Genomic DNA, 26,765 nt, shown 5'->3' on the forward strand with positions numbered 1-26,765 from the left:
TTGTGATCTTCACTGGTGTCCATGGATTACATGAAATCTTTCCACCTTTGTCATGGTAGGGAGAACACGTCAATGTAAGGGTGGGGTCATCTAAGTTAGCACAAGGGATAATATTGATGTTAGAACAACTCGACCCTTTCAGTGTAAACATATAAACATATGTATTTGTATGTGTATAGTGATGCAGGATTCAGTTGTCATGGTTTGGTTTTAAACCAGGAATTGTGGCTTCTCTATGGACTACAGTACAAGACAGGAAATGTTACACTCATGACAACAGAAACGGATGGTTGTCTGCTCATTTCTGCCATTTAGGACACATAAAAGTGAAAAAGTAGTGTTGTTTTCTCATCGCGGATGTCTGTGTTTGAAGGGAAAACCTGAGCCACTGGGAGAGGATAGCACGAGGAGAGGTGGAGGACGTTGTGCCTACCAAGCCTTGCATTTCGGGCCCAGTCAAGGTGGATAACTGACTACCAAAGGGGTTGCTGGCCCACCAAAGGAATACAACCCAAATCCTGCCACAGACCTCTGACTTGGACAAAGGAGAAGAACCTGCTAAGTTTAGCAGGATTTGGTTAAGCTACAAGCAACTTCACTTTGAACACACACAGTTACCTCATTGGATGACGGAGGTATCAACACTGAAGGTTTTCACCAATCCCGGAGACTGACAAACGTTGGGCGGGAAGGGACTTGAGCCCATCGCCCTTTTTGTTCTCTAAGCATGGGAATTCATTTGGTGAAATAGACTTGAGTTGTTTCTATTTTGGCTGGGTTTTTTTGTGTTTTTATTATGTTTTTCTTAGTTTGAGCTGACTCCATGATGGTCTTTTTGTGCAGAGGCCTTACTCTGGACTTTTCACAGGCTAGAATATGTGAAATCTTTGTTATTTCAGGCTCTTTTGCAATAGTACTGTTTGCCTTCTGTGGTAAGTTGATTGCACGAGCACTACTTCGGCAAGTTATTCCCAAAGACAGAAGGAATGTGCAGAGCAGATGTGTGGCGTAATGGCACCTTGCTTTATTGAGGTGTGCATTAGAATGTTCTTTTTTTTTATTACTTTTTTTGGATATAAAATCTTTTGCAGTACTTGAATAAATACAGCCTATTCCAAGTGGAGATTGCAGAAATCCCCCAAGAAATGTGGAAAAACTGTGATAAGAGGAGTTGCATACTGGTGACACTTGTGAGAAAACTCACAAGAGAGTCACAGTGTTTGAAGTCTGATGTGAACCCTGAAGCCCAACGGCCCCAAGCATTTAGGAATCTGCTGCAACAACATCCCTCTGATGAACAGGATTTTCATCTCAGTCCCAGGCCAAGACTGCATATCGTGAAGCTTCTCCGTCTCTTGCGGCATGGAGGACGTTGGGAGGAAACAGGCGGAGCTCCTCCTCTTTCCATCCTCTCTGGCCTGTCCATCTCTGGGATTCCAACTTAAGAGTGTTTGACATTTTGCCAGACATCCCTCCCATCCAAAAACTCCTCGTCCTCTTCCTTAAACGCTCATTTTTCAATACAGAACTAGAGGAAACATTTGGACTCTTTCTAATGAGCTTCTAAGATCTTCCAAAGACAAAGGATTTTGTCTTCATCTGTCATTCCAATGAACCATTTCTGCTCACGTCTTTTGTTGTGTGACAGGTACTGCGGTCCTCCAGTGTTGTGAATGTAGATTTCCACGAATGTTCTGTTTGGTGGTCTGAGTTGACGCACTGTCGTTTGGCTCCGCCTTCTCCGTGTTACCTTTCAGAACAGCTCCCAGCAGGCGTCGACCAGGAGCAACCGCTGGCACGCACCTTACCGGAGCTGCGTAAGACGGGAACGGGTTGTGCAGCTCCTGGGGTTCAGTGGACTCGAACCTTTGCTCTGATGGTGCTGAACAGATGGGCAGCCATGCACTTTCTGAATGAGTGCGTTTGCGTGTGTTGGTGAATGCATGCGAGAGCGAAAGCCGTTTCACCCTCCACCCACCTCAGCCCCTCCCGACCACATGTTAAGTCACTGCACTGTCCCTTCCACTTTTTAGCACCAGTTATATCCCACCATCTGCACTATGTTTAGCTTATGATCTTTATCATTAGCGCTATTATTATTATTATGTCTATTGTTATTTTCTTAATTAGAGTTAAATTTTAATTAACTTATATTTTTTATACAAAGAAAAACAATGTTGGCCTTTTTTCTTTTTTGTACAAAGTAAACATAAAAGATAAATTAAACAGTCTAGACATGTTACTGTTACCCAGAATAACTGAGGAATGTCTCAACTGTAAATGTAAGAGCCGTAGCCCAAATGACTTTTATTAAATATGTCTCTAAAAAAATAAAAAAAGGTGTCTGTGTTTTAAATGTTGTGCTTGAAAATTCACGTTAGTATTGGTTGCATCTCAAGAACAACTAAAACAAATTCCCATTTCAACTCTTAATTGTTCTAACAGTTCAAAGTAACATGTTTTCTTGATTATAGGTGTTTCATCCCACTGCCTTTAGCTCACATCACTGCACAGGTTTGGCGTATCAATAGTAATTTCATGAAAAAAATTCCTTTTCATAGTACGAGCAAAGCAGTTTTCCTTAGCCCATCCCATTTATTCTTAGTAAGTTCAAAGACCCACTCCGATCATTTTATTATCTATTTTTTGAAGCATCTGCAATGTTTTTTTTATTATTATTATGTTGTTGTTTTTAGTCTAAATCCGAAAACCTATCTTGTTTTCTAGGACATAGTTTTTGCAGAGCAGCAGGAGTTTATTAAAAACTCACCTCTGAGTTGTGGGCGGGACCAATAGCCCAGAAAAACCCCGCCTCCTCCCCATTGCTGGGAGTTGGATGTGTATGCACTCTTTTGCTAGCTTACAGCCCCTCATTTACATTTTACTGCAACAATTTAATTAAATAAATGTCAACACTACATGACCAGTGCAACAAAAATGGCGAGCAATATTAGAGCTATCTAGCCGTACAGTTCAAAACCAGATTCCAGCTCAGACGAGGAAAACAAAGAGGTCCATGGATCTATTTGTCTGCAAGTGGATGCATCAGAATGGAGCAGAGCAGGGAGCTCGTGGCCCACCCAGCGTATTTTGTCCAGCACCAACACTATGTTTTCCATGCAGTATTTTTTTTATCTGCTCCTGATTTACAACAATTTCAATAAAGGAATACTCAGAAATGCTATTTTGAGCTTAAATTTCTTTATATACGTCACAAGAACATGTTAGAGTGGATCTGGTGATGGACTGTATTTAAAAAGGATTTTTGATTCCTTCTGAGTCACTGGTTTCTGTTGTGAGTCTGTTGAATCATGGCATCATTTTCCTTTGCTCCAGGTAAGGAAAAAGCATTTACTGCAGGTAAACCAGTCAACAGCTACTTTTTAATTTAATTTATTTTATTTTGATCATACTAACTAGTGAGTGTTTTTTCTTAGGAATATTTAGCTTTTAGGTCCCTAAAACTTTGACTTTTGCATTTAAAATGTAGTAATACTTCTAAACTTGGCTAAACTCGAACAACACACTTTAATGTTTGGTTCCCGTTTCTTAAAAGTTATTTCTATAGTTGTTTAATAGTTCTTCTTCAAACATGTATTATTCTGCTGCTTTAGGTTTTAATGATCTAAAAAGATTTAAACATCTCTTAGGAGCTTCAGCAAAAATCCTCACTTATAGCGACTATTTTGGGGGACATGTGTTTTTATTTATGTTCTGTTTAGGAACAAAATGTCGAGCAGCTAGAAAAGACAAACTAAAGTTTGATTTAACGCTTGTGTTTCAAGCATTTTATCTAAACATGCAGAATGTGAGTGATGATTTGCTTGGGACTGCTGAAGAAAACATGCATGGAGCTGTTTTGTTCTGTTAACCTGTTGCAGTTGCAGCGCCTCTGGTGTCACGAGGCTGCAGACCTCCTGCAGAGGATACTGGATGCAGCTGCTGAGGCATTTGGATTCCATTTAGATCCAGGCTCTCTGTTTTTCTAAAAATGTTCCGTAAAATGGATTTTAGTCTTCATAATAAAATCTATAGATCCTAAATTTTGACGTTTTAAATTAATTGTCATCTTACGCACTGTTATCATTGGCAAAATGTGGTCCATGTAAGTGTACAGCAAGTATTGGTCTACACTAAAAGTGAGCCAGTTTACATTTTATTTAGTATTGTAAATGTTCCAATTTAGTCTGAAAAAGTATTCAGTTACCGTAGTTTATCCAACTGGTACATGGTCTATACTTTAGATCTACTTGCTTTATACCTATACTCAAGTATACTTTAAGAAAAACTTTAAGTGAGGTACTTTTTCAAGTGTAGTACCATTTTATGCATAGCCTATATTGCATCAAACGATCCTGGAGACTATAAATATAACATTTTATTGTGTTGTTTCAGTAAACTATGAAACTTCACTGGTTTTCTGCTCGTTTTCCCCCATTTGTGGGGTAAGAAATATAGATTCAAGGCAATTTACTGATGCATCACTATTTTCTTTCACTATTTTCACCCATAAAAACCCATGGTGACATCAGTGTAACAGAAAAAATATCAGAATTTTTTTTGCTGGTCCATTTTGTATGTGGTATATTCTACAATATTTACTATTTCAGGGAAAAATTGGTTACTGTTAGCTAGCCCCTCTTAAGTACTTGCTGTCATCATGTTTGATTTGTTTGAACAGACTTTTCAATAAAGCTAAATGTTTTGTTGTTGTTTTTTCTCTTAAAACTCCATGCGCTGTCTGCGGCTGCGCACATTTGTCTATTTTCAACATTTCCTCGTGTTGCCTTTGGGAAACCTGGAATTTATCAACGTCGTTCGAATTCCTCCATCGACTACTGACGCGACTTCGCCGCAAAAAATGTTTAAACTCTTTTCATTTAGTATTTTCGTAAAACCATATGTTTTTATAAAATCCATCAACAGTTATGAGCACCCATAAATATTTTTAGCTAACACGAATTTTCAGACAACGTAAAACTCTTAAAATGAATACATAAAAAAATGTAGCGCTTATCTAAATTTTAACCCCTTTACTGCGCAGATATTTGTATGTTTATGGCAAAGAGCTGCTGTCACACAAGGCACAGCCGTTATTTGGTTTGGAACCTAAACTGTCATTTGTACGATCATTACCGTGACAGTGAACGCAACACAGGCTTGTCTCCTTGGCAACCTGGAAACGCTCGAACTGACGTCCCAAGGATTTGATTCTGTTAAATCTCAGCGAGTTAGCAGGTAAAACGTCACTTTTCTGAATATTTAGCAACAAAATTTGCAAATGCAAATATTTTGTGTTAAAGTTATGTTTAAAAAAAAAAGGGTCAAAATTGTCTTTTGATTTAGTTTTGCGATATTTGCAATATTTGTGCTACAGAAACAGATTTTAAGAAGCCAAATAAAGATGTTTTGTTAAAACAACACTGCAGTGTGTTTTCACAGCCATGTCCAGCAGCTGCAGGCAGAAGCAGGGTTTCCACAGACGGCTCCAAGCTGCAGGATCCACTCAGAAGGCTGATCTCCTGACCTGCCCCACGGGTCACCCAGGGCCCGGCAGCCCGAGCCAGAGCCAACCCCCCAAAGGGACGAAGCCTTATAGTGAGAGGACGACCCAGGGACGGGAAGACACTCCAAACTCCCAGAAATGGAAAAAGACACAGACCCTAACCTGCGAGAAGAAGAAGGAAGTAAAAAAGCAGGCTTCCAACTCTACTATAGTGGATTCGGAGGTTTTGAGGTCAAGGAAAAACGAGGCCAAATTTACGTCACCGCATTCACGCACTACAGAAAACACACATCCAGGTAAGAATGGCAGCTCAGCCTCATTTTCAGGCCTTCAGGAAGAAGCCTCCTCTTCATCCAAACAACCCAAACAGTCCTCCATCCAGGAAGGCCTGAGCTCTGAAGCCTTTGACAGGCGACCTCTGGCCCAGCAGAACATCTGGGCGGGCGGAAAGCTTCATGAGAGCAAACTGATTAAGGTCAGGGATGGTCACACCGTCTATGAATGACATGCTCGCTCTGGCTCCTTTTATGACTCTCTGATTCTCTTCCATACAAAGAAACTGAAGTCTGTGCAGAGCTGGCCCAGCAGAGACCGCCTCTCCGTGTGCGGTGACGTCTTTGATGATGTATGTGAAGGCTTGCCATTATTTGGACGCATCCTGAGGGAAATTAAGGTTTTTCCATTTCCTCTCTACCCACTAGCACATTTTTAGCATGGGCCGTCGAAAGTTAGAGCCGAGAGAGAGAGTAGGTCCCTGGTGTAGGAGTGCAAGTAGAGCAACCACGGGAACCTGGCCGGCGTGCATCAGGGAGCGTGACTTTAGGGGGGGGCAGCCACTCCACCATCGCGCACGCTCGTAAAATGATGTCCTGTGAGCTCGATTCCTTCCACATGAGAGCAAACCTACTCAGAATGTTTAGGATATTTATTCACCTTCATTTGTTGGAGTGAGTGGACCGTTATGTCTTTTTATGGGAACTGCAGAAACAAATATTTGCATAAGAGAATTAAAAAGAACCCTGCAAAAATCCCCAAATCTCCACAAAACCACTAGTTTTTAGTTCAAATATCTTGATATAAGACAAAAATAACCTCATAGTAACTCGAAAAATCCATTTTAGGAAAATAAATAGACTCTTGTTTCAGAAAATTCTGTCCTTTTTTGTCTTGCAAAAAAAATCTTATCAAAAATCAAAAAGCATCTTAATATAAGAAAGCATGTCCTAGAATTTTTTTAGATTAAATTAAGGATTCTAGGTAAAACTATTCAACTCCTCTCCAGCAATTTTTGCTTTTTTTTTTTAAAGAAAAATGATCAAATTTGAAGAATTTTTGACGTATTTCTAGGAGCCTGTTTTTGCTGATTTGTTGAAGAGCAATTAATGTTGAATATCTTGCTGGGTTGTTTTTACACAGTATTTTAAAGCAGAAGTTTTATTTTTGAACGGAGATGGGTTTTGTTTCAACAAACAGATTTGCTTTATTTTAAAAAACTGGAAACTTTTGTTTTGACTTGTAATTTACATTCAATTTTTTTGACAGATGTAGCTTAAATGTGTCATTCTATTCTTATTTCTAAATGATTCAGGGCTAAAAATGACTGCTCTAGTGCTTAAAATAGGATATTTGGGGGTTATGAGTGTAAATAAACGTAATGTAAATTTATTTTTACAAATTTGAGCAATACACATATTTTAGATCAATTTAATTCTGTTTACCAGAGCAAAAATACCTTAATATGATTATTTATGTGGCTAATTTCAAGGTTTATATTGGTTTAAAAAGAGCACACTGCAAAAACTGAATCTTTAGAAAGTTTTAACAATTTCAACATATTTATTTCTGTCCTGCAAGAAAAAAACCCTATCAAGAATGTTTTTTATGAACAAGAATAATCTACCCACTTGCAGAAGTTTTTGCATCTTTTCTAAGAGAATTTTTTTAAAATTTCAACAATTTTTTGACTTATTTAGGGGCTTGTTTTTGCAGAGTAATGATTTATTTTACGACAATAAATCTTAAATATCTTGATGAATCATTTGATCTTGAAACCTCTTATATTTTGCAATATTTCTAATGAAACACAATTTTACTTTACATTTAAGTGGAAGTGGAAGAATTCTAGTCTTATTTTGGGATGATTGTGGTAGAGAAATTAGGAGATTTGAACAGTTGTAGCTCCTATCCTCCTAGGATATTTTGGAGGGATAAATGTACAACTTTATATACTTTAAAGACATAAAGCTCTTTATTTGTGCAACACACGCTAATTTCAATGCATAATATTTTTAATTAATACCTTAATATGTCTATTCTAGGCTAACTTCAAGATTTAATTTTGTTTTAAAGGCAACTAATTTCACTTGAAAAATATTATGTCTTAAAATTAGCATTGCTCAAAAAAATAGTTTTATACCCAAATATTAAGAGATGCAACATCCCGTCATCTTAAAGTAAGATCAGAATTACACATTTAAAGATAAAATTGTCACAAATATCATCATTTACAATAAAACGTCTGCCTAAAAATATTATGTAAAACTTAAAAAAACACTTGTTTCGTCAGACATGTTTGGTCAAGACGTTTTCAAGATCAAATCACTTAACAAGACAAATGTTACTGTAATGGGAAGTTGGTTTGTCTTATGATAAGATATTTAAACTAAAAATGATATTTAAAAAGTCCCAGTGTGATTTTGTTGGTTTCTTTTTGGGATGCTTTAGCAGAAAGTACTACAACTGAAGTTTATTTTATGAAGTATACTTGAGTACAAGTATATCAAATCTACTAAAATCCTTGTACATGTAGCGTAGGAAGTATACTGAATACTTTTTCAGGCTAAATTTTAAGAGGAAACAAAATAAAAAAGTAAACTTCAAGTACATTGCCTCACTTGTAGTAAAGAGTACTTGTAGTACAGCTTAATAGACTACTTTCTGCTAAGTGGTGTTGTTTTTTAAGACAGATTTTTCTTAAAATGTGTCATTCTGGTCTTATTTTTAGATCTAGAAATAAAAATGGTTGGACTATTGCTTAAAAAAGGAGATGTTTGGGGCAAAGTGTGTAAATACACTTACTTTAAAGATTTAAAACTCTTTTTTTTACAGTAAATGTTTAATTTTGAAACAATATTTACAGTATAGTAAAATGAGAGTGTTTTTATTTACTTTCAGTAAAGACAAGGCAAGCCATCTTGTATTTTTATATTATTTAACTTATGTTTCTTTGTCTTCCAGACTGAATATGATTTATATGTCAACCACTTGATGGCCTCCCAGTCCCCACAGCACAACATGGTAAAAGCTGATATGAGTTTATCTTTTTTCTTCTTCTTCTGGTTTACCTGGAAAGGTTAAAACCAGACCTGGTTCTTTCAAAGTAAAAGTCTTCCTTTGGTCACAATTTCAAAAGTAGTATTTATGTTAAAGCATCAGTAGGATTAGCCGGATTCATTCTTCATGCTTGTTGTGTTTCAGCCGATGAATGCTCTGGTGGAAGATATCGGTCGCAGCAAAGTGAGAGAAAAGGAGCTGGAGGAGGCTGAGAAAGAGGTTTGCAGGCTGGAACAGCAAGCCACGAGATCTCTGGAGGAGAATAAACGGTAACACAGCCAAAACCCAGCCAAAAGCAATGAATCTTCTGCATTCTCAGTAGATTTAGCCCGTTTGTTCTTTTTTTAGCCTCAAAGTCCAACACGAGTTGCAGAACATTCCAGCCACAACAGGCCCAGAGGACAGAACCTCAGCGGGTAAAAGACAAAAAAACCGCATCCAAACACTTGCATTTCATCCTGCAGTGAGAGCAGAGAGCACACGTGATCCTGCAACTGTTGCCTTTTTAGCGTGCGAGCGAGCAAACCTGAAAAAGAAGGCTGAACACCCAGCGTTTGTGTGCATGTTTGTGCACGGACGCATCTCTTTTCCCTGCTTTGCATTCTCGCCCGTTTCCTCTGGTGTGACAACAGATGCGTCTGTGTGGGAGAACGCCGCGCTCCGCTCCGACGTCAGCAGCTCCAAAAGGCTGCAGGTGCTGCACGTGGCCAAGGAGGTCCTGCAGTTAGAGGAGGAGGTTCAGGAGAAGCTGGTGTCCAGGGTCACGACCTCTGCAGCCGAGCGTCTCCTCCAAGAGTTAAAGGTGCTGAGAGAACACTCCAGCTGAAGAGGGTTGAGGGTTGGAATCCTCACGTTTTCTCACGCTGAAAACATGCCTGATAATTGCACTGAACGCATGAGCGCGTTTTTTTGTTTGGTTTTCTTCTCCCAGGCCGAGATAATGACACTGATAGCTTCAAATCACCGTTTAAGGACAATGAACCAGGCAAGGGAAAGTACCAGCTTTCCCACCTTATTATAAGTCCATTATCCACACTTGAGCGCATGTTTGATTTCACATTTACCCCCCAGGACCTTGAGATCAGACTCCATGCAGTTCTGCAGAAAGAGAAAGGAAGCCAGGCCACAGGAAGGTGTGTAAAGTGACGCACAATGAACGCACGAAACCAGTCTATTTGCATCTGCGTGTGTTGTGTTTCATCACAGGATGTTGTGGGACCAAATATATGAAGACCTACACCTGCGAGAAACTCCAAATTGCAGCTCGGATGACTGAACGTCAGTGTGTGCGACAAGATGCAATAAAATAAACCGAATGTAAAGTTTAAATCACGACTTCATCCATAAGAGCACAAATTGGGATGTTGGGGGGAACAGTTTACAATGTTTGTTTTAAACTTTTTTTTAAGAAACTTGTTAAAAAAAGAACTCAGTCTGACTGAATCATCTCAGACTATTTACAAGTTTTTAATAAATATTTGAAATTGCGTTTACTGAGATTTTAATTTAGGATGGATTTAAAAAAGCAACAGAAGGAGAGATAACTCCTTACAACCACAAGAGGGCAGCAGAGACATTTGAGAAAAGTGCACAGAAAAACAAGTGAGATTTATTTCCTGCCTTTGTACTTTAAAGTCCCACTTACATCATCTTTTGATCTATTTTTAAAGCGTTCCCATTGGCCTTTTGTCATTTTTAGCCAAAATCATGATTTTGTGTCGTTTTCCAGGACATAGTTTCTGCAGAGCACAAGAAGTTTGTTAGAAATTGTTAGAATAGTGCTTAGAAGTTGTGGGCGGGTGTGTTGCCGTGGAGTAACCCATCCCTTTAACCCATCTGTTTACTCTCTCTCTCCCACTAGCCTACAGCCCCTCACACCCCTAACTTAACATTACCGGTGCAACCAAAATGGGCAGCAATATCGGAGCCAACCAAGCGTACGGTTTTGAGAGGGATGGCAGCTCGGATGAGGAAAACAAAGACGAATGTGGATCTATGGAGCGGAGCAGGGAGCCCAGCATATGTGCTTTGTCACAAATCTGATCTTTTTTTAATTTGTATTTTTTTATCAACTCCTGATTCACAATGATTTGAACAAATCGATTTATCGATTTTATTGATTTTAACCACTATCACCATTTTATATGTGTGCTGTGTTTTATTGTTCCATACTTGACACTGTTTTTAATACTGACTTTGTCTCATATTAATTGTATAGCACTTTGTAATCTGGATTTCGAAAAGTGCTATATAAATAAAGTATATTATAAAAAATAAAGTTTATCATAAATAAATACTGGGAAAAAAGCCTAATTTGAGCCTAATTCTCTTATAATATGTCCTTCATTCATGGAAAAATGCTTCAAGAACATGTTAAAAACAAAAAAATGTGTGACTGCGTCTTCAAACATGACTTCCCTTAGCAAAAAGTAGTACACTTGGAGTTTATTTTATCAAGTATACTTGAGTAGAAGCGTATCAAATATATGCTACTGAGCATATACATGTAGTGTAGGAAGTAACTGAATATTTCTTCAGTCTAACTTGAAACATTTTAAGTATACAGTTTCTTAAAGAGTATATCAAAGTAAACTTCAAGTATACTGCCTGACTCATAGTATTTGACTAAGTACACTTATAGTACACTTATTTTCATTAAGGAAAACTGGATGAGTGCAGGTGCTTTTTACTTATTGTGGTTTATATGTATTTTTATCACTTTTTTTTTAAATAACATGATGCGATCAAAAAAATAATCCCATGAAAAGTTAGCCCCCCCCCCCCCCCCCATATGATAAGGGTAATGTTTTGTTTGCCTCTGTTCTAAAAAGGTGTCGGTCTGTGACCTTTATCAAAAACTGCAAAGACAATTTGAGCTCTGTTATGTCTTGAGAAAGGTCATCGTGGAGGTGGTGGTGGTGGGGGGGGGTCCTCCTTTGGGCTCAGTTTCTATATGACTTTAGTCATATAAATCCAATTATAACTTTGTGCGTACATCTGTGTTGAAAGCGCTCGTTTGATGAGCTCAAGAGCCACAGAGAATGAGAGGATTAGCAGAATTATGAAGCGTTCTCTGCTTCTATTGATATGCTGCGACCTTTTACCCCTGATATGATAGAGTGCCTTGCTGTCCGCCAGAAGCTAATCTGAGGTCAAAGTCTGCTGTCAGGCTGACGGAATCAGCCGGTGCTGCGAGCTCGTCCTTCTCCGCTGTCTCTGGAAAAGCTCCTCTGCTCCGTCTGTCATGTTCCTCCGGACCGCGGCCCTGCTCCTCCTCTGCGCTTCGCTGGCCATGTCTGCCACTCTAGTCTACCACCAGACTGAGGCCAAAGAGGAGCAGGACGCTCCTGTTGTGGAGCCTTCGCGACATGGTGATGGCGAGGCCCACGGCGCAACAACAAACGCTGCTCCAGATGCTGAAGCGGGTGATTTAAAGGAAAATGAGGTTTTGGGCAAAACATTTGCAGTGGATACCGAAGAACAGAAGAGAACAAGTTCATCCACCAAGGAGGATCTTACTAATAATGCTCCCCCAGAAGAGCATCGTTCCTCTGAGGAGACCAACGCCATCAGACCAGTCCAGACTATCAAGCCCCCAAACAAACCGCCTGCAGAAGAAGATGCTAACAGCTGGAGCCTCACGTCCATTAGAAATAGTTTTCAGACCGTGCACGGATACTTCGACACCCTGGTGGAGCTGGTTGGAGGACAGAATGGCGTGTGTCAGTACCGCTGCAGATACGGTAAGGCTGCACCGCAGATGGACCAACCGTCTGTGTAGACGTTTCTGTGAGGTGAAGCTCACCTGGGCGTTGGGTTTGGGAGACCTTTAGGCCTCTGCGCCACAACCGCTTTGTACCCATGTGTCAAAGTTGGGCAAGACATCACATTGTTCCTGGTGGTTGTCGGTTGGCACCAGTGTTTTTAGCCGCCATCAGTGTGTGAAAGTGTGTGTGCATGTATGGGACTGTGACTGTAAAGCGCTTTGAGGCTTATAAGAAGGCACTAAAGTGCTATAGAGGTGTGCGCCATTTCTCCTGATTTAAATGTGGGTTTTCACAGGAGAACCTCCTCGTCCTCGACCCAACTTCCAGCAACAAGAGCCCAACGGCTGCAACTCCTCCCTGATGGGATTCCAGGTTGGTGCATCCCGTCCAGCTGTCACATTCGTCACAAAGCTGCCCTAACACCACTGTTGTTTTTGGTCTGGCAGTTTGACGTTGGGATCCCTGCTATGACCAAGTGCTGCAACCAGCTGGACTCCTGTTATGACACCTGCGGGGTGAACAAGTACGACTGCGATGCCAAGTTTCGCGCCTGTCTGCACGCCATCTGCTCCGATCTCAAGAAGAGTCTGGGCTTTGTGTCCAAGGTTCAAGGTAAGATGGCCTCCTAAAAACGTCAGGCCATTTTCTGGACCTTCTGAACCTTCTGTGCCTTTCTCCTGCCAGCGTGCGAATCGATGGCAGACGCTCTGTACAACACAGTGTGGACTCTGGGCTGCAGGCCTTACATGAACAGCCAGAGGGCGGCGTGCGTCTGCGAAGGAGAGGAAAGGGACGAGCTGTGAAACCCCAGCAACCATCACCGTCATGGACAGTGCAGCCGGAAGCCCGGAGGCGTCTCACAGGAGCCTCCAGAAGAAGACCAGACACAGAACCCTTCCATCAGATTTGTTCATGTTACATTTTAAGAGAAGTAATGCTTCTCCATGTGACTTTAAGGATCTTAATTAATTGCTCATGCATATTTAACTATCCGTGCTCCTCAATTCAGGCCAGAATTCAGGCCTTCTGTGACTCCATTAGCATAAATTACTAAATGACTCCACATTGAATCTCTGAAAGGAGGATTAAATTTTCATTAATGGACACAAAAGCAGGAAAAAGTTGCACAGAGCTCTTCAGTTCCTATAAGCCAATCTAAAAAAAAGCCACATTCACTACTATGTCAATGTTATTAGTCACTTTTAATGAACAAACTGCATCTTAAATGGCACGATTACATTTCGATTAGCTGCTAAAGTGACGGAGCGTGTGTTAAATGTGTTTAACGTGTGACGTTCCCCCTCTTCCATCATCCATTACACCCAGAAAATGAGTCACATGTTCCACTTTTATTTTCCAAATCAGTGATGGGGCAGAAAGTACGCTGCTCTTTATGAATCCTGAAGGCCCGTAAGCTCTAAGCGAGCCTAAGAAGTGGTACAATGTGCACCTCAGGAAAAGCTCAGATTGTGCTGCTGTAGCTGGAAATGAACTGTGGCGCCCTCGTGATGCTTTTTAATAGAAACGTCAATCATTTTAATGTCTGTAAATTGTGCTTTGAGGCACAGATACACAAACTTGGACGTGCTTGTTCATCACCAGCAGTATAAATAACAGATGGGGGGGAAGCAGAGTGTGTGTAGTTATGCCTGTGTGTGAGTGAGGGGGGATAGTGCAATGCCTTTATGTTTTTGGTGTTTTTAATACCAAAATAAAGTAAAGGTGGTCACATCGAATGTTCTGTTTTTCGGGACGTTTGGTTTCTGTATCAGCAGTTTCTTTATGGTAGAATGTAGATGGGGCCCGAGCTCAGGGTGCGGCGCTCCTGGGATCCACCTGTCCTGACCTCCCGTCGAGCACGCCCCCGGCAGCGCTGGCTGCAGCGGCCGTCTCCTGCGCCGCACACCAACACCCGACAGTGGAGGTAGACTTGCTGCAAAATACAGCAAACAAGCCCAAAGTGAAATGTTAGAGAAAAATCCCAACAACGTCAAGAGGATCAGACAGAAGGACAGCTATGAAGGTGTGGGAGCCACCATTGACTGTATAATGGAACTGGACTGAGTAAAGGTGAAGTCACCTATGAAAAATGGTTTACTTCAAGTTGCTTCCAAAACAAGCCAAGTCAGTCGCCACTTTTTCATGATATGGACATAACCATGTTGAAGCCAGAGGTCATCAGTAGGCAGTGATTGGTCTGAGTTTGTCCAAGTCATGGTTTCTATGGCAACCACTCTCATCAATCCGGAGTGAGCTTATTGGAGGTCCTCGCCCCTACCACTTGAAGGCGGGTTTGAGAGAATCTGTTAAGTACATTTTTTGAACGGTGGATGTGAGAGGGATCACCTACTTTAATTGTGGCATCTGATTGGCTGCTTCATGACGTGAATCAGTTGCACTCATTGACTATATAAACAGAACTGGACTGAGTGACCCCTCCCCCCTGGCATTCCAAACAGAAAGTACTCACTGGTCATAAGAAGCTAAAATCCCATAGACTTCTATGGGATCAGACTCAGTCCTCCTATTTGTCAGAGTAACCATTCTTGCTCGGAAACCAATTTTTTAAAACATATTCCTAATGGTCCTTATTTTTTCCACAAGATATTTTTTCCTGTAGTTCAAGTTATAAACTGACCAATCAGTTGCCTGATAGGTGGCGTCATATCGAACGTTCAAAGCGTTTTGATTGACAGATTCTCCCCAGCCCACTTTCAAGTGGTAGGGGCGTGGCCTTCCAACAACCTCTGTCCTGATTGGCGAGAGTGGTTGCCATAGAAACATTGACTCAGACTCAATCGGACACTGCTTAATGATGTTGTCTGGTTCCAACATGGCGGTGTCCGTATCAGTAAAAAATGGTGACTGAATTGACTTCATTCGGCCGAAACCGGAAGTAAACCATTTTTTTTATGGGTGACGTCACAATCACTCAGTCCATTTCTCAAATACAGTCAATCGACACCCTGGTCTGCTACTCACCCGGTTGTCCCTGCCGACGAACTTAAAGACCGGAACCTGGTAGTGCTTGGAGAGCTGGTCCTTTGATGAATACTGAGTCACCGTCTCATCCGAGATGCATCTGCACAGGGAAACGCAGAGTCATGCTTTAGCATCCTGCATCGTCATCGGAAAGGCTGCTGCGTCAGGCAAACACATAAAAGAACGCTTCCAAAGTCAGCAGTTTCTGTAGTCTGAGCTTTCACCGTTTTATTTAAGAGACATTTTATCTGAAAGATGTGTGGGGGGAGGGGGGTCTGCTGTCCTATAACTTGCTATGACACTGACGTTTCGGTGAAAACAGATCGCTCTATATGTTTTGACTCTTCTCATGAGATTGGAGGACTGAATGTCTGGTATTAATTAGACAGAACTGAACAGGAAAATGACTTATTTGCAGCATATATAAAAAAGGAAAGTCTTAAAATGTGTACAAATAAAATTAAACCTGCTATCTTGAACCACCCATAGAGCTATCACCTTAACCCTAATTAGTCCAGGGCTTTTTAGCATTAGTTTACAATTTACTGTAATAAGTTATCTTTAAAACATTCCCCAGCCATCTTTTTAAAAACAAACCCCAGCTTCTTATTTATTTTTTCAGATATCTTTGATTATATCACAAAAGTGATAAAAATCACAAAAGTTGACATCAAACTATTGTGTTTTAAGATCGCATGGATGGAGACAATATAAAAAAGGTACATATCCAAGTATAAGATCATATTTCTTGTTTTATCACATTTATGTGTCATAACTCTTGATGTGTTTTGTTTTAAACCTAAAATTTGTAAGTTTTTTTTTAAACCTTTATATGAAATTGTTGACTGAAATCTATACTAATAAAGGGGTCAATGTCATTCCAGCGTCACTGCAAAAGTAAGTTTTGTCTCAAAAAAATGTCTTATTAAGGAAAATATTCTCATCAAGAAAGTTTTTCAATGGGAAAATACTGAGAGTTTAAAAAAATATAACTTGTTTAAATAAGAATTCTTGATAAAAACAGTTTTCTTGCCCTATTATCTGAATTCTTACCCAATTTGGAGCAAATCTGCCAAAGGGGTAGGAATATTTGGCTTACTTTTAATGGGCCTGTTTTGCATTTGGCTGGCAAACCCGTTGGGGATTTCAGAGACCACAAAGGGTTAAATAGACTTAATTCTGCTTATAAATCCACAACAAAGTCCAATGCAGCTCATCAGTGTCAACGTTTAGGAGAAAGGGGTTCACCCGTCTTTGATGAGGAAATATTTCAGGGCCTGGTCCGCTGTGGGTCCTGGCGTCGCAAAGCAGCTCTCCACCAGAGCAGACAGGCCCTCAACTCTGTCCTTGGGCTCCACGCCAAAGAACAGAGAGTCGTGCAGACGCAGCTGTGGGGGGGAGCGGTAAGGCTCCAGAAACTCTGCGCTCTTGAAGAGCTCCAAGTAGAACCAGAAGACTCCCCGGCTGTGGCCTGCAAGCTCCAGGGCCGAGCTGTGCAGACTGGCCTGGTACCCGTCTGACACGTGGTACTCTCTGGGGAACTCGCATGTAACCGGGAGGACCAGTTTGCTGGTCCGCACTATGACGTCCCTGCTGCTGCTCGGGTTGCTCCTGGGGAGGCCTGTCACCAGGTTGGTCCCCACAATCCTGTTTTCCGTCACCTGGGAGTCACGTCAATAATTTAACAAAGTCTCCAGCCGCTGTATGACACTTTTAACGTCAAAATTTGAAGGTGAATCCATCCTCCTGACCTCCACCACAGTGCCGCAGGTCTTCAGGCTGAAGCTGAGGTTGATGTGCGTGCCGTTGGAGACACCTCGACATGATGAGTTGGACAGAAAGAGCTCCAGTCCTCCTACCAGGTCTTTAGGAACTGAGACTGTAATGGAGCTGGAGTCGCACTGGACAGGCACTGCAGGTGTCAGGATGACAGAAACGACAGGATGTCACACGTCTGCAAAAGGGACCCGAATCCCCAGGCATCATTTGGACGCGACCATGAGACCATGAGATGCAACGTGTGTCAGTCACAAGATGAGGCAGGAAAAGAGCAACCAACCATAGACCACAACATCTGACACAGATCATGATCATTCAATATTTTACTTCTCACAAAGAAAACAATGAAGCTCACAAAGGATAGTTTGTTAAAAAAAATGGAATCACTAAACAGAAGAAGAACAAATTTTGTGAATGTTCACAGCAAACGTTTTGATCTTTGCAAAGACTAAAAACTTTCCTTTTACAGATTCAACATATTTGAGCGGGTTGCTTTAACCTCTTTGTTCGACGCCTTTCCAAGCTTTTTTCTAAATCTGTACGGTCCAGAATTTTTGTCTCAACAGGAGCTACGATCTGAAAATGACAAAAGAAAAACTGAATTTAAGACTAAAAAAAACTCAAGTTTCACTGTAATTTTTGGTTCAGAATTAAGGACATAGTTTTAAAGTTCAATAAAAGTTAAACTGTCATTCATTGTTATTATTTTGAAAACAAACATTTGTTCTTATCTTCTAAGAATAAGTGCTTGTTTTAAATGTTATGATGAGCCAACACATACTAAGATTTTCATTTTGTTCTAAAATTAGTCATATTTCCACTTAAAATCACTGTTTAGTGACAAAAACTAAACAGTGATTAGATTTTAGTCAATGTGATGAAAATGAACAATATTGTTTATTAAAAACTAAGAAAATACAATCCATTTTTCTTAAAACTAGCAAAAACTACTTATTACAGGGCTGCATAACATTTAACTTGAAGTAATTCTAGCTTTTTATCTATATTTTGACCCTTTTTTACTTGCTTGTGTGTTTTATTCCACTTGTTGCACGAACAGTTCATTTTACTACTTTCTGGTGATTTTCTTCTTTAGATTTATGATCTTTTTCTATGTTTAGCTTCTTCGTTTTGCTCCGTCCGTTCATTCATATATATATATATATATATATATATATCGAAAAAAAAAGATATATATTAAATATATGTTAAAACAAAAAAACAGACTTGGAGAAACAAATAAATTTCATTTGACTCATTTAATTTTTAGGATAGATTTATTTTAAAATGTATCAAAAAAACAAATTTCCTTTTTCTTTTTGTTGTTGTGTAAACTAAGTTGTGTAATTTAATGTACTTACGACACTTTTATGCTTTAACTTTGTAATATCGACTACTCCCCACTCTAACCCTTATCCCCCATCGTTTCTTTCTCTCCTCTTTTGTTTCTTTTTTCTGTCCGGACCAACAAGGACTGCATCCAAATATAATTTTCCTGAATAAAGCTTATCCTCAAATACGAAAGGGGTTTATACTAATATACACTCAGTCTGTCTGAAGATCCATAAACCCCAATTGTAACAATAAAATCTGTCCAATATAAGAGCCACTCAGCTCTGATCTGCTTGCTCAGCTGTTGGACGGGACAAGTTAGAAAAGAAAAAAAAAAGAAAAAATAAAATGTGTTATTTAAGCAATCTGATTCATTCATCTTCTTGACCGTTTATTCCCTTTCGGGGTCACGGGGGTTGCCGGAGCCTATCCCGGCCACTTGGGCGTAGGCAAGGGATGCCCTGGACTGGTCGCCAGTCTGTCGCAGGGTGGAATATCCTCAATCACACATCCATTCACTCTCACAGTCACACCTATGGACAATTTAGAGTTGCCAATCAACCTATGAAGCATGTTTTTGGACAGTGGGAGGAAGCCGGAGATCCCGGAGAAAACCCACGCATACACGGGGAGAACATGCAAACTCCACACAGAAAGGTCCCCCATTGATGTTGTGTTTTTCATATCCCCCAGCCGGGACCTGAACCGGGGGCCTTCTTGCTGTGAGGCAAGAGCGCTAACCACTGCGCCACTGTGCAGCCTTCTGCAATCTGATTCCCAAATCATATTATTATTTATTATTTTATATATTAATACATTTTATGGGGACTTAATTCTTAATTCCTGCAGTCATTTAATCAATTAAGACAACAGAGAAAAAATCAAGGAGAAACATCTGAAGTTTTTTCTTTATCTTGTTTTTTTTTCTTTCCTTGTTATTACAGTTGATGAGATTTTAAAATTTGATAAATTTATGTCAGACAAGGACATTTAACAAAACTATATAATCTTTCTGTCAATCAATTATCGTTAGAAAACCTGTTGTTCTCGATTAAATCTCTCCAAAAAAATCCTTCAATGACCACGTTTTCTTTTTGTAAATATTGCAGCATCCCCACCCCTCCTCACATACTCACCCTGGCATGTGCGTCTGTCCTCCCCCAGCTCCAGTCCTCTGGGACAGTGGCACTGGTGGGTGTCCTGCAGGGTGGTGCAGCTGTGGCTGCAGCCCCCACTGTTGACGTGACAGCCTGCAGTCTCTGTGTGGGGCAGCACAGGTGGAAACATGAAATGCATGTGATTATCTGCATGCAATACAGACAGGTGGTCCATACCCCTGCAGGTGAGTCCATCCTCGCTCAGCAGGCGGCCCCGCCCACACGCACAGCGCCTGGAGCCTTTGGTGTTCACACATAGCTCCGAACAGCCGCCGTTGTCCTTGTCGCATTCATTGATGTCTGAACAGAGACGGTCAAAGTTTTTCCACTTCAGACATTGAATTCCATTTTTCAGGCGTGATGGATCGAAGACCTTAAATGCAGTTTGTGAGGATGAGAGAGGGGGGCCGTGATGGATGGAAGGGGAGGAAGAGCAGAGAAGGAGGGATGCAGAAGCATGGACAGACGTCGGCGTGTTTGGATGCTGAATAATGAAATAACTGCCGTTTTCCAGCTCTGCATGCATGTCAGCCCCATCATTAGCTGCTGCTTTGCCCCACACACACACACATGCACATGTTGGCAACAATGCACACTCAGCGTTGTAAAATCATTTTTGATGCTGTTTCTTTCTAAAAGCCATCACATGCCTCTCTAATTTAATATTAATGATCTTTAGTCCTTTTACTTTTTCCAAGGACTTGATGTTTTTGTGCCTTTTTTATTATTTCCATTATCACGATAAAATGGATAAAAACATGCAAACTGCAAAAAAAGGGGCTCTTCAGAAATTAGACAAAAATTCTGACCCCATCACCAGTTCTTCTTGAAATAAAAATTAAAAAAAAGTGCCAGAAAAATGGTCTAACCAAGAATTTTTATCTTTAAGAAAAAAATTCCAGTCACAAAAACATGCTTTCTCAAACGAAATGTTCCTGATCAGACTGTTTTTTTTTAAACAAGTTGTTTCTTGATCTTGAGATTTCGCATTAGATACCGTCTTGTTTCAATTTATTAATATTTGCTGGCATAAAAGTCCAAAAGAAACATACGTGACAGTAGGGGACTATGAGTCAATAAAACATCAGGAATATTTATCATGAATGTGCTTCACAATTTGCCATATTAAAGCAAAAAACAACAAAAACACATTTGGTATTTAGGGTTTGAAAAGAAATCTAGTTTTATCTAAGAAGTGATTGCAGGGATTACTTAATTTACCAGAGGAAGTTCAGAGTTAGGTTAGGGATTAAACTAGTCAAAAATGGAACATTTAAAACTTTAGGGACAAACTTGTAATCTGCAAAAGTTTGAACCCCAACATCAAATTTATTTTTGAGTGAAATTTTCTTTTGGAGATGTTTGTTGTTAGTTTTAGTTCGTCTAAAAATGTTTTATACTTGAACACTTAAAAAAAATTAGTTTTACATCTAATAATTTCCACAATTTAACACCACGAACAGATGTTTTTGTACGAGTATAAATAAATTTTAAAATAACATTTTTGTCCTGTTATTATTCTATTTATAGTTTCCTCCCAGTCAGGATTTATTGGTACCAATTATCAGCATCTTTAAATTTGTACGGTGGCCCTGAAGTACAAATTACATCAACAAAACACTTGATGTAAAAACATTTTAAAGATCACTGTGACAGTTAAAAAAAGCAAAACAAATGTAAAAAAAACAGATGTAAATTTTGGAAAATCAAACCAGAAAACCAAAACATAAAAACCTCAGGAAAAGAAAGTAATTTCCAGAAAACAAAATGAAAAAACATGAAAATGACGAAACTTTTTTAACCTTTTGGCTTTTAGAATTTCGTTTTGTTTTCTAAAATGCTGATTTTTTTTTTTTTTTTAGCAATGGTTTTGCCTTTTCTAAATTGTTGTTGTAACCTTTACAACGTTTTTGCCTTGAGTTATTTGCTGATGTGATTTTCCCTGCACTGCCACTATAGGTTTGTTAAAAACTGAAACTGCCTTTGAATGCAGTTTTTCACACAGCCGGAGAGGAATATGGTGGGATTATAATCCTCAAATTCCTGCAATTTAAGAACTTGCCCATTGGTTTTATCTAACCAAGGAAGAACAGGGATCAGACTGAAAGCACTCCATGTTTTCTGATAAACTGTTTCATGGTAGAAATCACCAAAAAGATCAATTTTTTTTTTACTAAAAGATATTTTGTAAAAACTCCTTTGAGGCTGTTCTGGAAAAAGAGTCAAAGGATGAAATCCTATTTGACGTCATGAACAGAAAAAACAGTTTGGTCAGGACCATGAGAACAAAGGAAGATTTAAATAGAGCTAATCTGGACTTGGAGGGACTTCCCTAAAAGCCAACAGACACAAATCAGCATCTTTTCCCTTTAGAACATCTGGAGCAAGAAGATCCACTTCCACTCGACCACTTTTATTTTCTTGCCATTGTTATTCCCAAACCATTTCCCGCCTATCATTCTTCCAAGCTGCTTATCTGTGCCTCCTGGACAACTTATCTGTCCCGACTCTTCCTCCGTCCCAGCCGGTCTCACCCAGGCACGTTTGTCGGTCTGGACCCAGGACAGTTCCAGCAGGACAGCGACAGTCAGACGGCAAACATCTGGGCCCTGTGCAGTCCACCTCGTCGCATATGTCATAGAAGTCTGGGCAGCAGAAACACACCCGGTTAAAGGGATTCCCAGAGCATCATCTGAACATCTGCCAGCTTCACTCACGGCCGCAGTAAACGTGGAAGCAGACGGCGGGTTTGGGGAGGCGGTACACGAAGTATCCTCCAGGACAGGCCTTGACGTCCACGGTGGCGTTCCACTGGCAGCAGTCGTCGTTGAAGCTGGCACACACGGGCAGGGTGACGACGCCGTCTTGGAGCTGGGGGTGGCTGCCGCTGAGCCAGATGGGGGCGTGTGTTCCACAGTGGTTCTCAGGGATGCAGAAAGTGGGCATGGCGTCGCCAGCCAGGCCGGTGAAGCGGTACCACTCCCCCGACACGTGGCTGTCACACAGGGGGACGCCGGACGACTGGTTCACGTGGAACTCCGTGTTCCTCCAGGGTTCATTCAGGCTGATGTAGGCAGAGCACGGATCCAAGGCTAAGGCAAGAGGCAACAGATTTAGTCAAAACTATTTTTTTAAAGGGAATTCAGTCAGGATTTCTGTGTGGGGTTAAAACCTCTTCAGAATTGTTCAAATCCACTAACAAAACCCAAACAGGTGTTTGGGGATATCCAGAGTAAGAAGTTTTAACCTTTGTATGGGAAACTACCACCTGCTGTGTTGAGGCAAAGTAGGAAATTTGGCAATTTTCATGATTTGGTAAAACAAACTTTTGTTGGTGCAATCTCCACAAAATTACATATAAACATGAATTTATATATTTTTTAAAACCATCGTTAGCACCAGCTACAAAATTGAAACTCTTCTTAGAAATCTCTATCACTTCCTAACTCCTCCACCATCACTGGGAAGCTACTTGGCAAAAAAAATCATCCAATTAAGAAGAAGTTGTAGATTTTGAACGCCGTCAGCATGAAAAGATTCAAAACTGACTTTCCCCTGTTGTTCACGCATTTTTGACAGGATTATAGTGAAAATTTAACACCCAAACTCCCAGCTGAAGCTGAATGACATACAACATGAATGCATTAGAAATGTGGGCGTGGTTAACAAATAACCTCAGTTGCCAAGGAAATCCAAAAGTTTACTTCTGCCGAAACTTCTAAAAGTTACGTAGACCTCTTCGTCCCCCTCAGACGACCAAAAAATTAAATGGTTGCTATGGAGATAGAGCCAATAGAAAAGGCAGTAGGACAAAAGAGGGGGGGGGGGGGGGAGGGGCGTGTGAATCTACTTAATTAGTGAGGGCGGGTAGGGAGGGGTCTGTGAGGGCGAGGACGGGCTAGTTGATGCTGCAGGCGGCTGTACTTGGATTTTTATGGTTATGTTTAGGATACTGGTGATCTCCTAATGACCACCACCAGTGCAAATGTGTCATCTGTAGAGGACATTTCTCAATGTGAATAGTTCCAAACTACTATACTAATACTGATTAACTTCTGTTGGTATCAGAGGAATTTTGGGCCTTTTTAATCGTACCAAATGTGAAGAGGTGGGTTTTTGGTGGATTTAAAAAAACTTAACTGGACAAAATTGGTAATCAGGAGGATAAGTATATATATTTACAATTTATGAACCCAAACTAGGTTTAAAATGTGTTTTTGTTTGGCTTTTCTTCCCTTTTTGTACTGGTTAAGGTATAAGTCTGTAATTCTGATCCTGATAGCGGAATCCATCTTTTAAAAAACAATCCAAATCTGGGGAGATTCTTTTTTTTTGTTTTAATGGCAGCATATTCGAAAAATGGTGACGCCTTTCAACCCGTTTACAGGCGTGATGTCAGAAAGTTGCATCAGCTCTTCTCACATGTGAGCAGCGGTGGCGCATCGGGAAAAGAGCTGCACTGGAAGAGGAAAACAAGGCGCAACAGAACAATCAATAGTGCCTCTTGTCTTCATGGCCCATCAACGGTGTAATTAAGACACAGGTGTAAAACAACACGAGGTGACATGTGGGGCACAGGCAGCACCGGTGAAAGGGAAAGCAGTCAGCATCCCTTCTACACGCTGGAATCATTTTTCTAACCTCTACTGTTATCAACCTTTTTCTAATTAACTTCAGAAAGTGTGTTTTTCTAGTATCCTGGAAACATGTGGAGCTGAGGTTTGTGCCCCTCCTATCGCTATTCACCTCAGTTTTCTGTTCATCATGAGGCTGAGCCCCTGCAGGCTCTGTGCAGCCTAGACCCTCTGCTAACATCAACAAGCGTTCTGACCCACACCGCTCCACTTTCAACAGCACAGATGGGACAGAGCGGACTCATGTGGGTGCATGTTAATGCGAGCTTTGAATCTTCCAGATGGGACCGGAACACCTTAACATGTGAAGGAAAAACGACCTTGTTCTTCTGATTCTGACTTTAGCGGATGAAAGGCCCACGAGAAGAAATCGGGTCACAACAGTCACCAAATGATGAACTTGGGTCTTGGAGCATATGGAACCCAAACAGCTGGAGCTGCCTTTAACTGACATGGAATCAAAATAAATCTGCATTTTTAAGGAACATGTAGGTTTAAATACTCTTTAAGGCTGAAACTATTTGGTCCTTGCAAAGATTTCAAACCTGACATTCAAGATATTTTACCGGGTTTTCTGTTGTTTTAACTTTCACACTTTTCCAAGCTTTTCTCAAAATCAGCAGTTGAGATTTTTTTTGTCTCATTTAGATTTAGAAATAAGAAAATTATTATAAAAAAATAAGTCTTTACATTTAACAACAGAAAAACTTGATTTAATAGGAAATCTCAGATTTCTTTGCAATTTTTGGTTCAGTTCTAAGGATGTTATTTAAAAGTGCAATAAACCTTAGACTGGCACTCATGGTCATGATTTTGAAAAAAAAAATTTAGATTTATCTTCTCAGAAATAGTGCTAGTTTTAGATTTCATGAGGATTTATTAAGATGGACTAACTGATACTAAAATCGACACTTAGTTCACATTATATGGTCGTTTCCACTATTTTCCACTAGTTTTTATTCACTGTAATCAAAATGAACTGAAAGTAGGTTCATAAAAACTCAAAAATACAAACTATTTGCTTAGAGCAAGCCAAAAATACTTATCATTGGCCTGTAAACCATTTCATTTGAAGTAATTCTATGGAGGAGTTAACTTTTTTATCTTATTTTTCCCATTTGAATGTTTGTGTGGAACTAGATTTTAATACTTCATAATTTCTTGTGGAGTTAAAATGATTTAACAGACAATTTTATTACTTTCCAGTAATTTTCTTCCTATTTTCTTTCCTGTTTTAAAGCTGCCTCTTTTTGCAGTAATAGGCATTCTCATGAGATAAACACTGTCAGATTGGGGCTAATTACACACGCCAAATATATTTAGAAATGCTTAAAAATTAAGGTTTTATTTAATCTTGCATTGAAACCAACAAGGATCTGCCCAAAAAGGATCAGACAGACATCTTACCTTTTTTTATAAAAATGTTTTTCAGTTGAAAACGGCGCACAATTATTTCGTTTTCAGATCACAAACAGACACAGCTGGATCCTATAATGTTACTGACAAAATCAAAAGGTCACAATAAAAGCATTTTCAATTTAAAAGCATGTTGAAGGACGGAGAACAAAAACAGAACATTGTTTGTCCATTGAAACACATTTATGCCCCTTTATTTGACTCTCACCACGTTAAAAAAACTTTTATAATATAAATGAATAAATGTGCATGATTAGGTGTAAGAACAGCTGAACTCACCTACACCTGGAGCTGCAAAGGCTTCCTGCAGTAGACTGATAAATACCAGAAGCATCATGATGTGCCGCCTCTCTGAAATCCCACCACAAACCCAACACTGCAGCCGCTAACCTTGACCACACGGTGTTAAATGAGTCTCTCTGTTTTTTTCATTGCTCTTTTTCACCCTGACCCCTGTATCAAACGCCCCCACTGTTTTGAACTCTGAAGCCCCTCCCACTTCGCCTCCTTCCAAAAAGGGAAACGTACATTAGCAGGTGACATCACACTCCAACCATCACATCAACCGTCTTTGCTGTGGAGGAACAAGAACAACATTTCGCTGTCTGTTTGTTTGTCAGGAAAATTGAACATTTCTTAATAAGAAGTAGTTTAAACTGAGATTATGAGTAAAAACAAATGTTTTAGGACTACAAATCCCTGCAGATCCAGCATTTTGTTGAGTTTCAAGCGATGTTGTTTCACTCCTCTGTAGCGTTGTGCCTACAGGTACAGATACATCTGAAGCTGCAGGATCAATGACATGGAAAAAAAAAAGAATATTTGTGGTTCAGAAATACTAATCACTCTTTTTTTAGGG

General features: G+C 40.1%; 4 protein-coding genes across 14 annotated transcripts in view; 3 read left to right on the forward strand and 1 right to left on the reverse strand.

The window, feature by feature from the left end:
* Positions 1-2,339, forward strand: part of pde10a (phosphodiesterase 10A) — a 56,038-nt gene extending 53,699 nt beyond the window's left edge. For all 9 annotated transcript variants that reach the window (XM_023963184.1, XM_023963187.1, XM_023963192.1 and 6 more), the window contains exon 22: positions 374-2,339. In XM_023963184.1, coding sequence (XP_023818952.1) covers positions 374-469 — 96 coding nt within the window. In that variant the 3' untranslated portion in view covers positions 470-2,339. The remainder of the gene's footprint in view (positions 1-373) is intronic.
* A 2,810-nt stretch (positions 2,340-5,149) lies between these two features.
* Positions 5,150-11,141, forward strand: c15h6orf118 (chromosome 15 C6orf118 homolog). 3 transcript variants are annotated; one of them, XM_020709715.2, is made up of 11 exons: positions 5,150-5,238; positions 5,430-5,981; positions 6,063-6,179; positions 8,744-8,803; positions 8,984-9,108; positions 9,188-9,255; positions 9,472-9,641; positions 9,771-9,824; positions 9,911-9,972; positions 10,046-10,117; positions 10,701-11,141. In XM_020709715.2, exons 2-10 carry the CDS (start codon positions 5,445-5,447, stop codon positions 10,113-10,115), a joined length of 1,263 nt encoding a protein of 420 aa, XP_020565374.1. In that variant the 5' UTR covers positions 5,150-5,238; positions 5,430-5,444; the 3' UTR covers positions 10,116-10,117; positions 10,701-11,141. The 3 variants fall into 3 exon arrangements, with proteins under 3 accessions (XP_020565374.1, XP_020565373.1, XP_023818962.1); XM_020709714.2 differs by lacking the exon at positions 10,701-11,141 and having other exon boundaries at positions 10,046-10,168; XM_023963194.1 differs by lacking the exon at positions 10,701-11,141 and having other exon boundaries at positions 5,443-5,981; positions 10,046-10,168.
* Positions 11,142-11,986: 845 nt separating this feature from the next.
* LOC101162393 (group XIIB secretory phospholipase A2-like protein) lies at positions 11,987-14,335 on the forward strand. The gene is made up of 4 exons (XM_004077454.4): positions 11,987-12,582; positions 12,902-12,978; positions 13,053-13,218; positions 13,291-14,335. The coding sequence occupies exons 1-4, from the start codon at positions 12,084-12,086 to the stop codon at positions 13,407-13,409; spliced, it is 861 nt and encodes a 286-aa protein (XP_004077502.1). The 5' UTR covers positions 11,987-12,083; the 3' UTR covers positions 13,410-14,335.
* On the reverse strand, positions 13,778-26,323 carry oit3 (oncoprotein induced transcript 3). The gene is made up of 9 exons (XM_023963193.1): positions 26,186-26,323; positions 22,574-22,948; positions 22,391-22,501; positions 20,034-20,156; positions 19,836-19,958; positions 17,340-17,500; positions 16,837-17,249; positions 15,589-15,688; positions 13,778-14,539 (listed from the first exon to the last, which is right to left on the reverse strand). Exons 1-9 carry the CDS (start codon positions 26,241-26,243, stop codon positions 14,387-14,389), a joined length of 1,617 nt encoding a protein of 538 aa, XP_023818961.1. The 5' UTR covers positions 26,244-26,323; the 3' UTR covers positions 13,778-14,386.
* Positions 26,324-26,765: the final 442 nt, after the last annotated feature.

The sequence above is a fragment of the Oryzias latipes genome, chromosome 15 (assembly GCF_002234675.1).
Source record: "Oryzias latipes chromosome 15, ASM223467v1".
NCBI lineage: Eukaryota > Metazoa > Chordata > Actinopteri > Beloniformes > Adrianichthyidae > Oryzias > Oryzias latipes.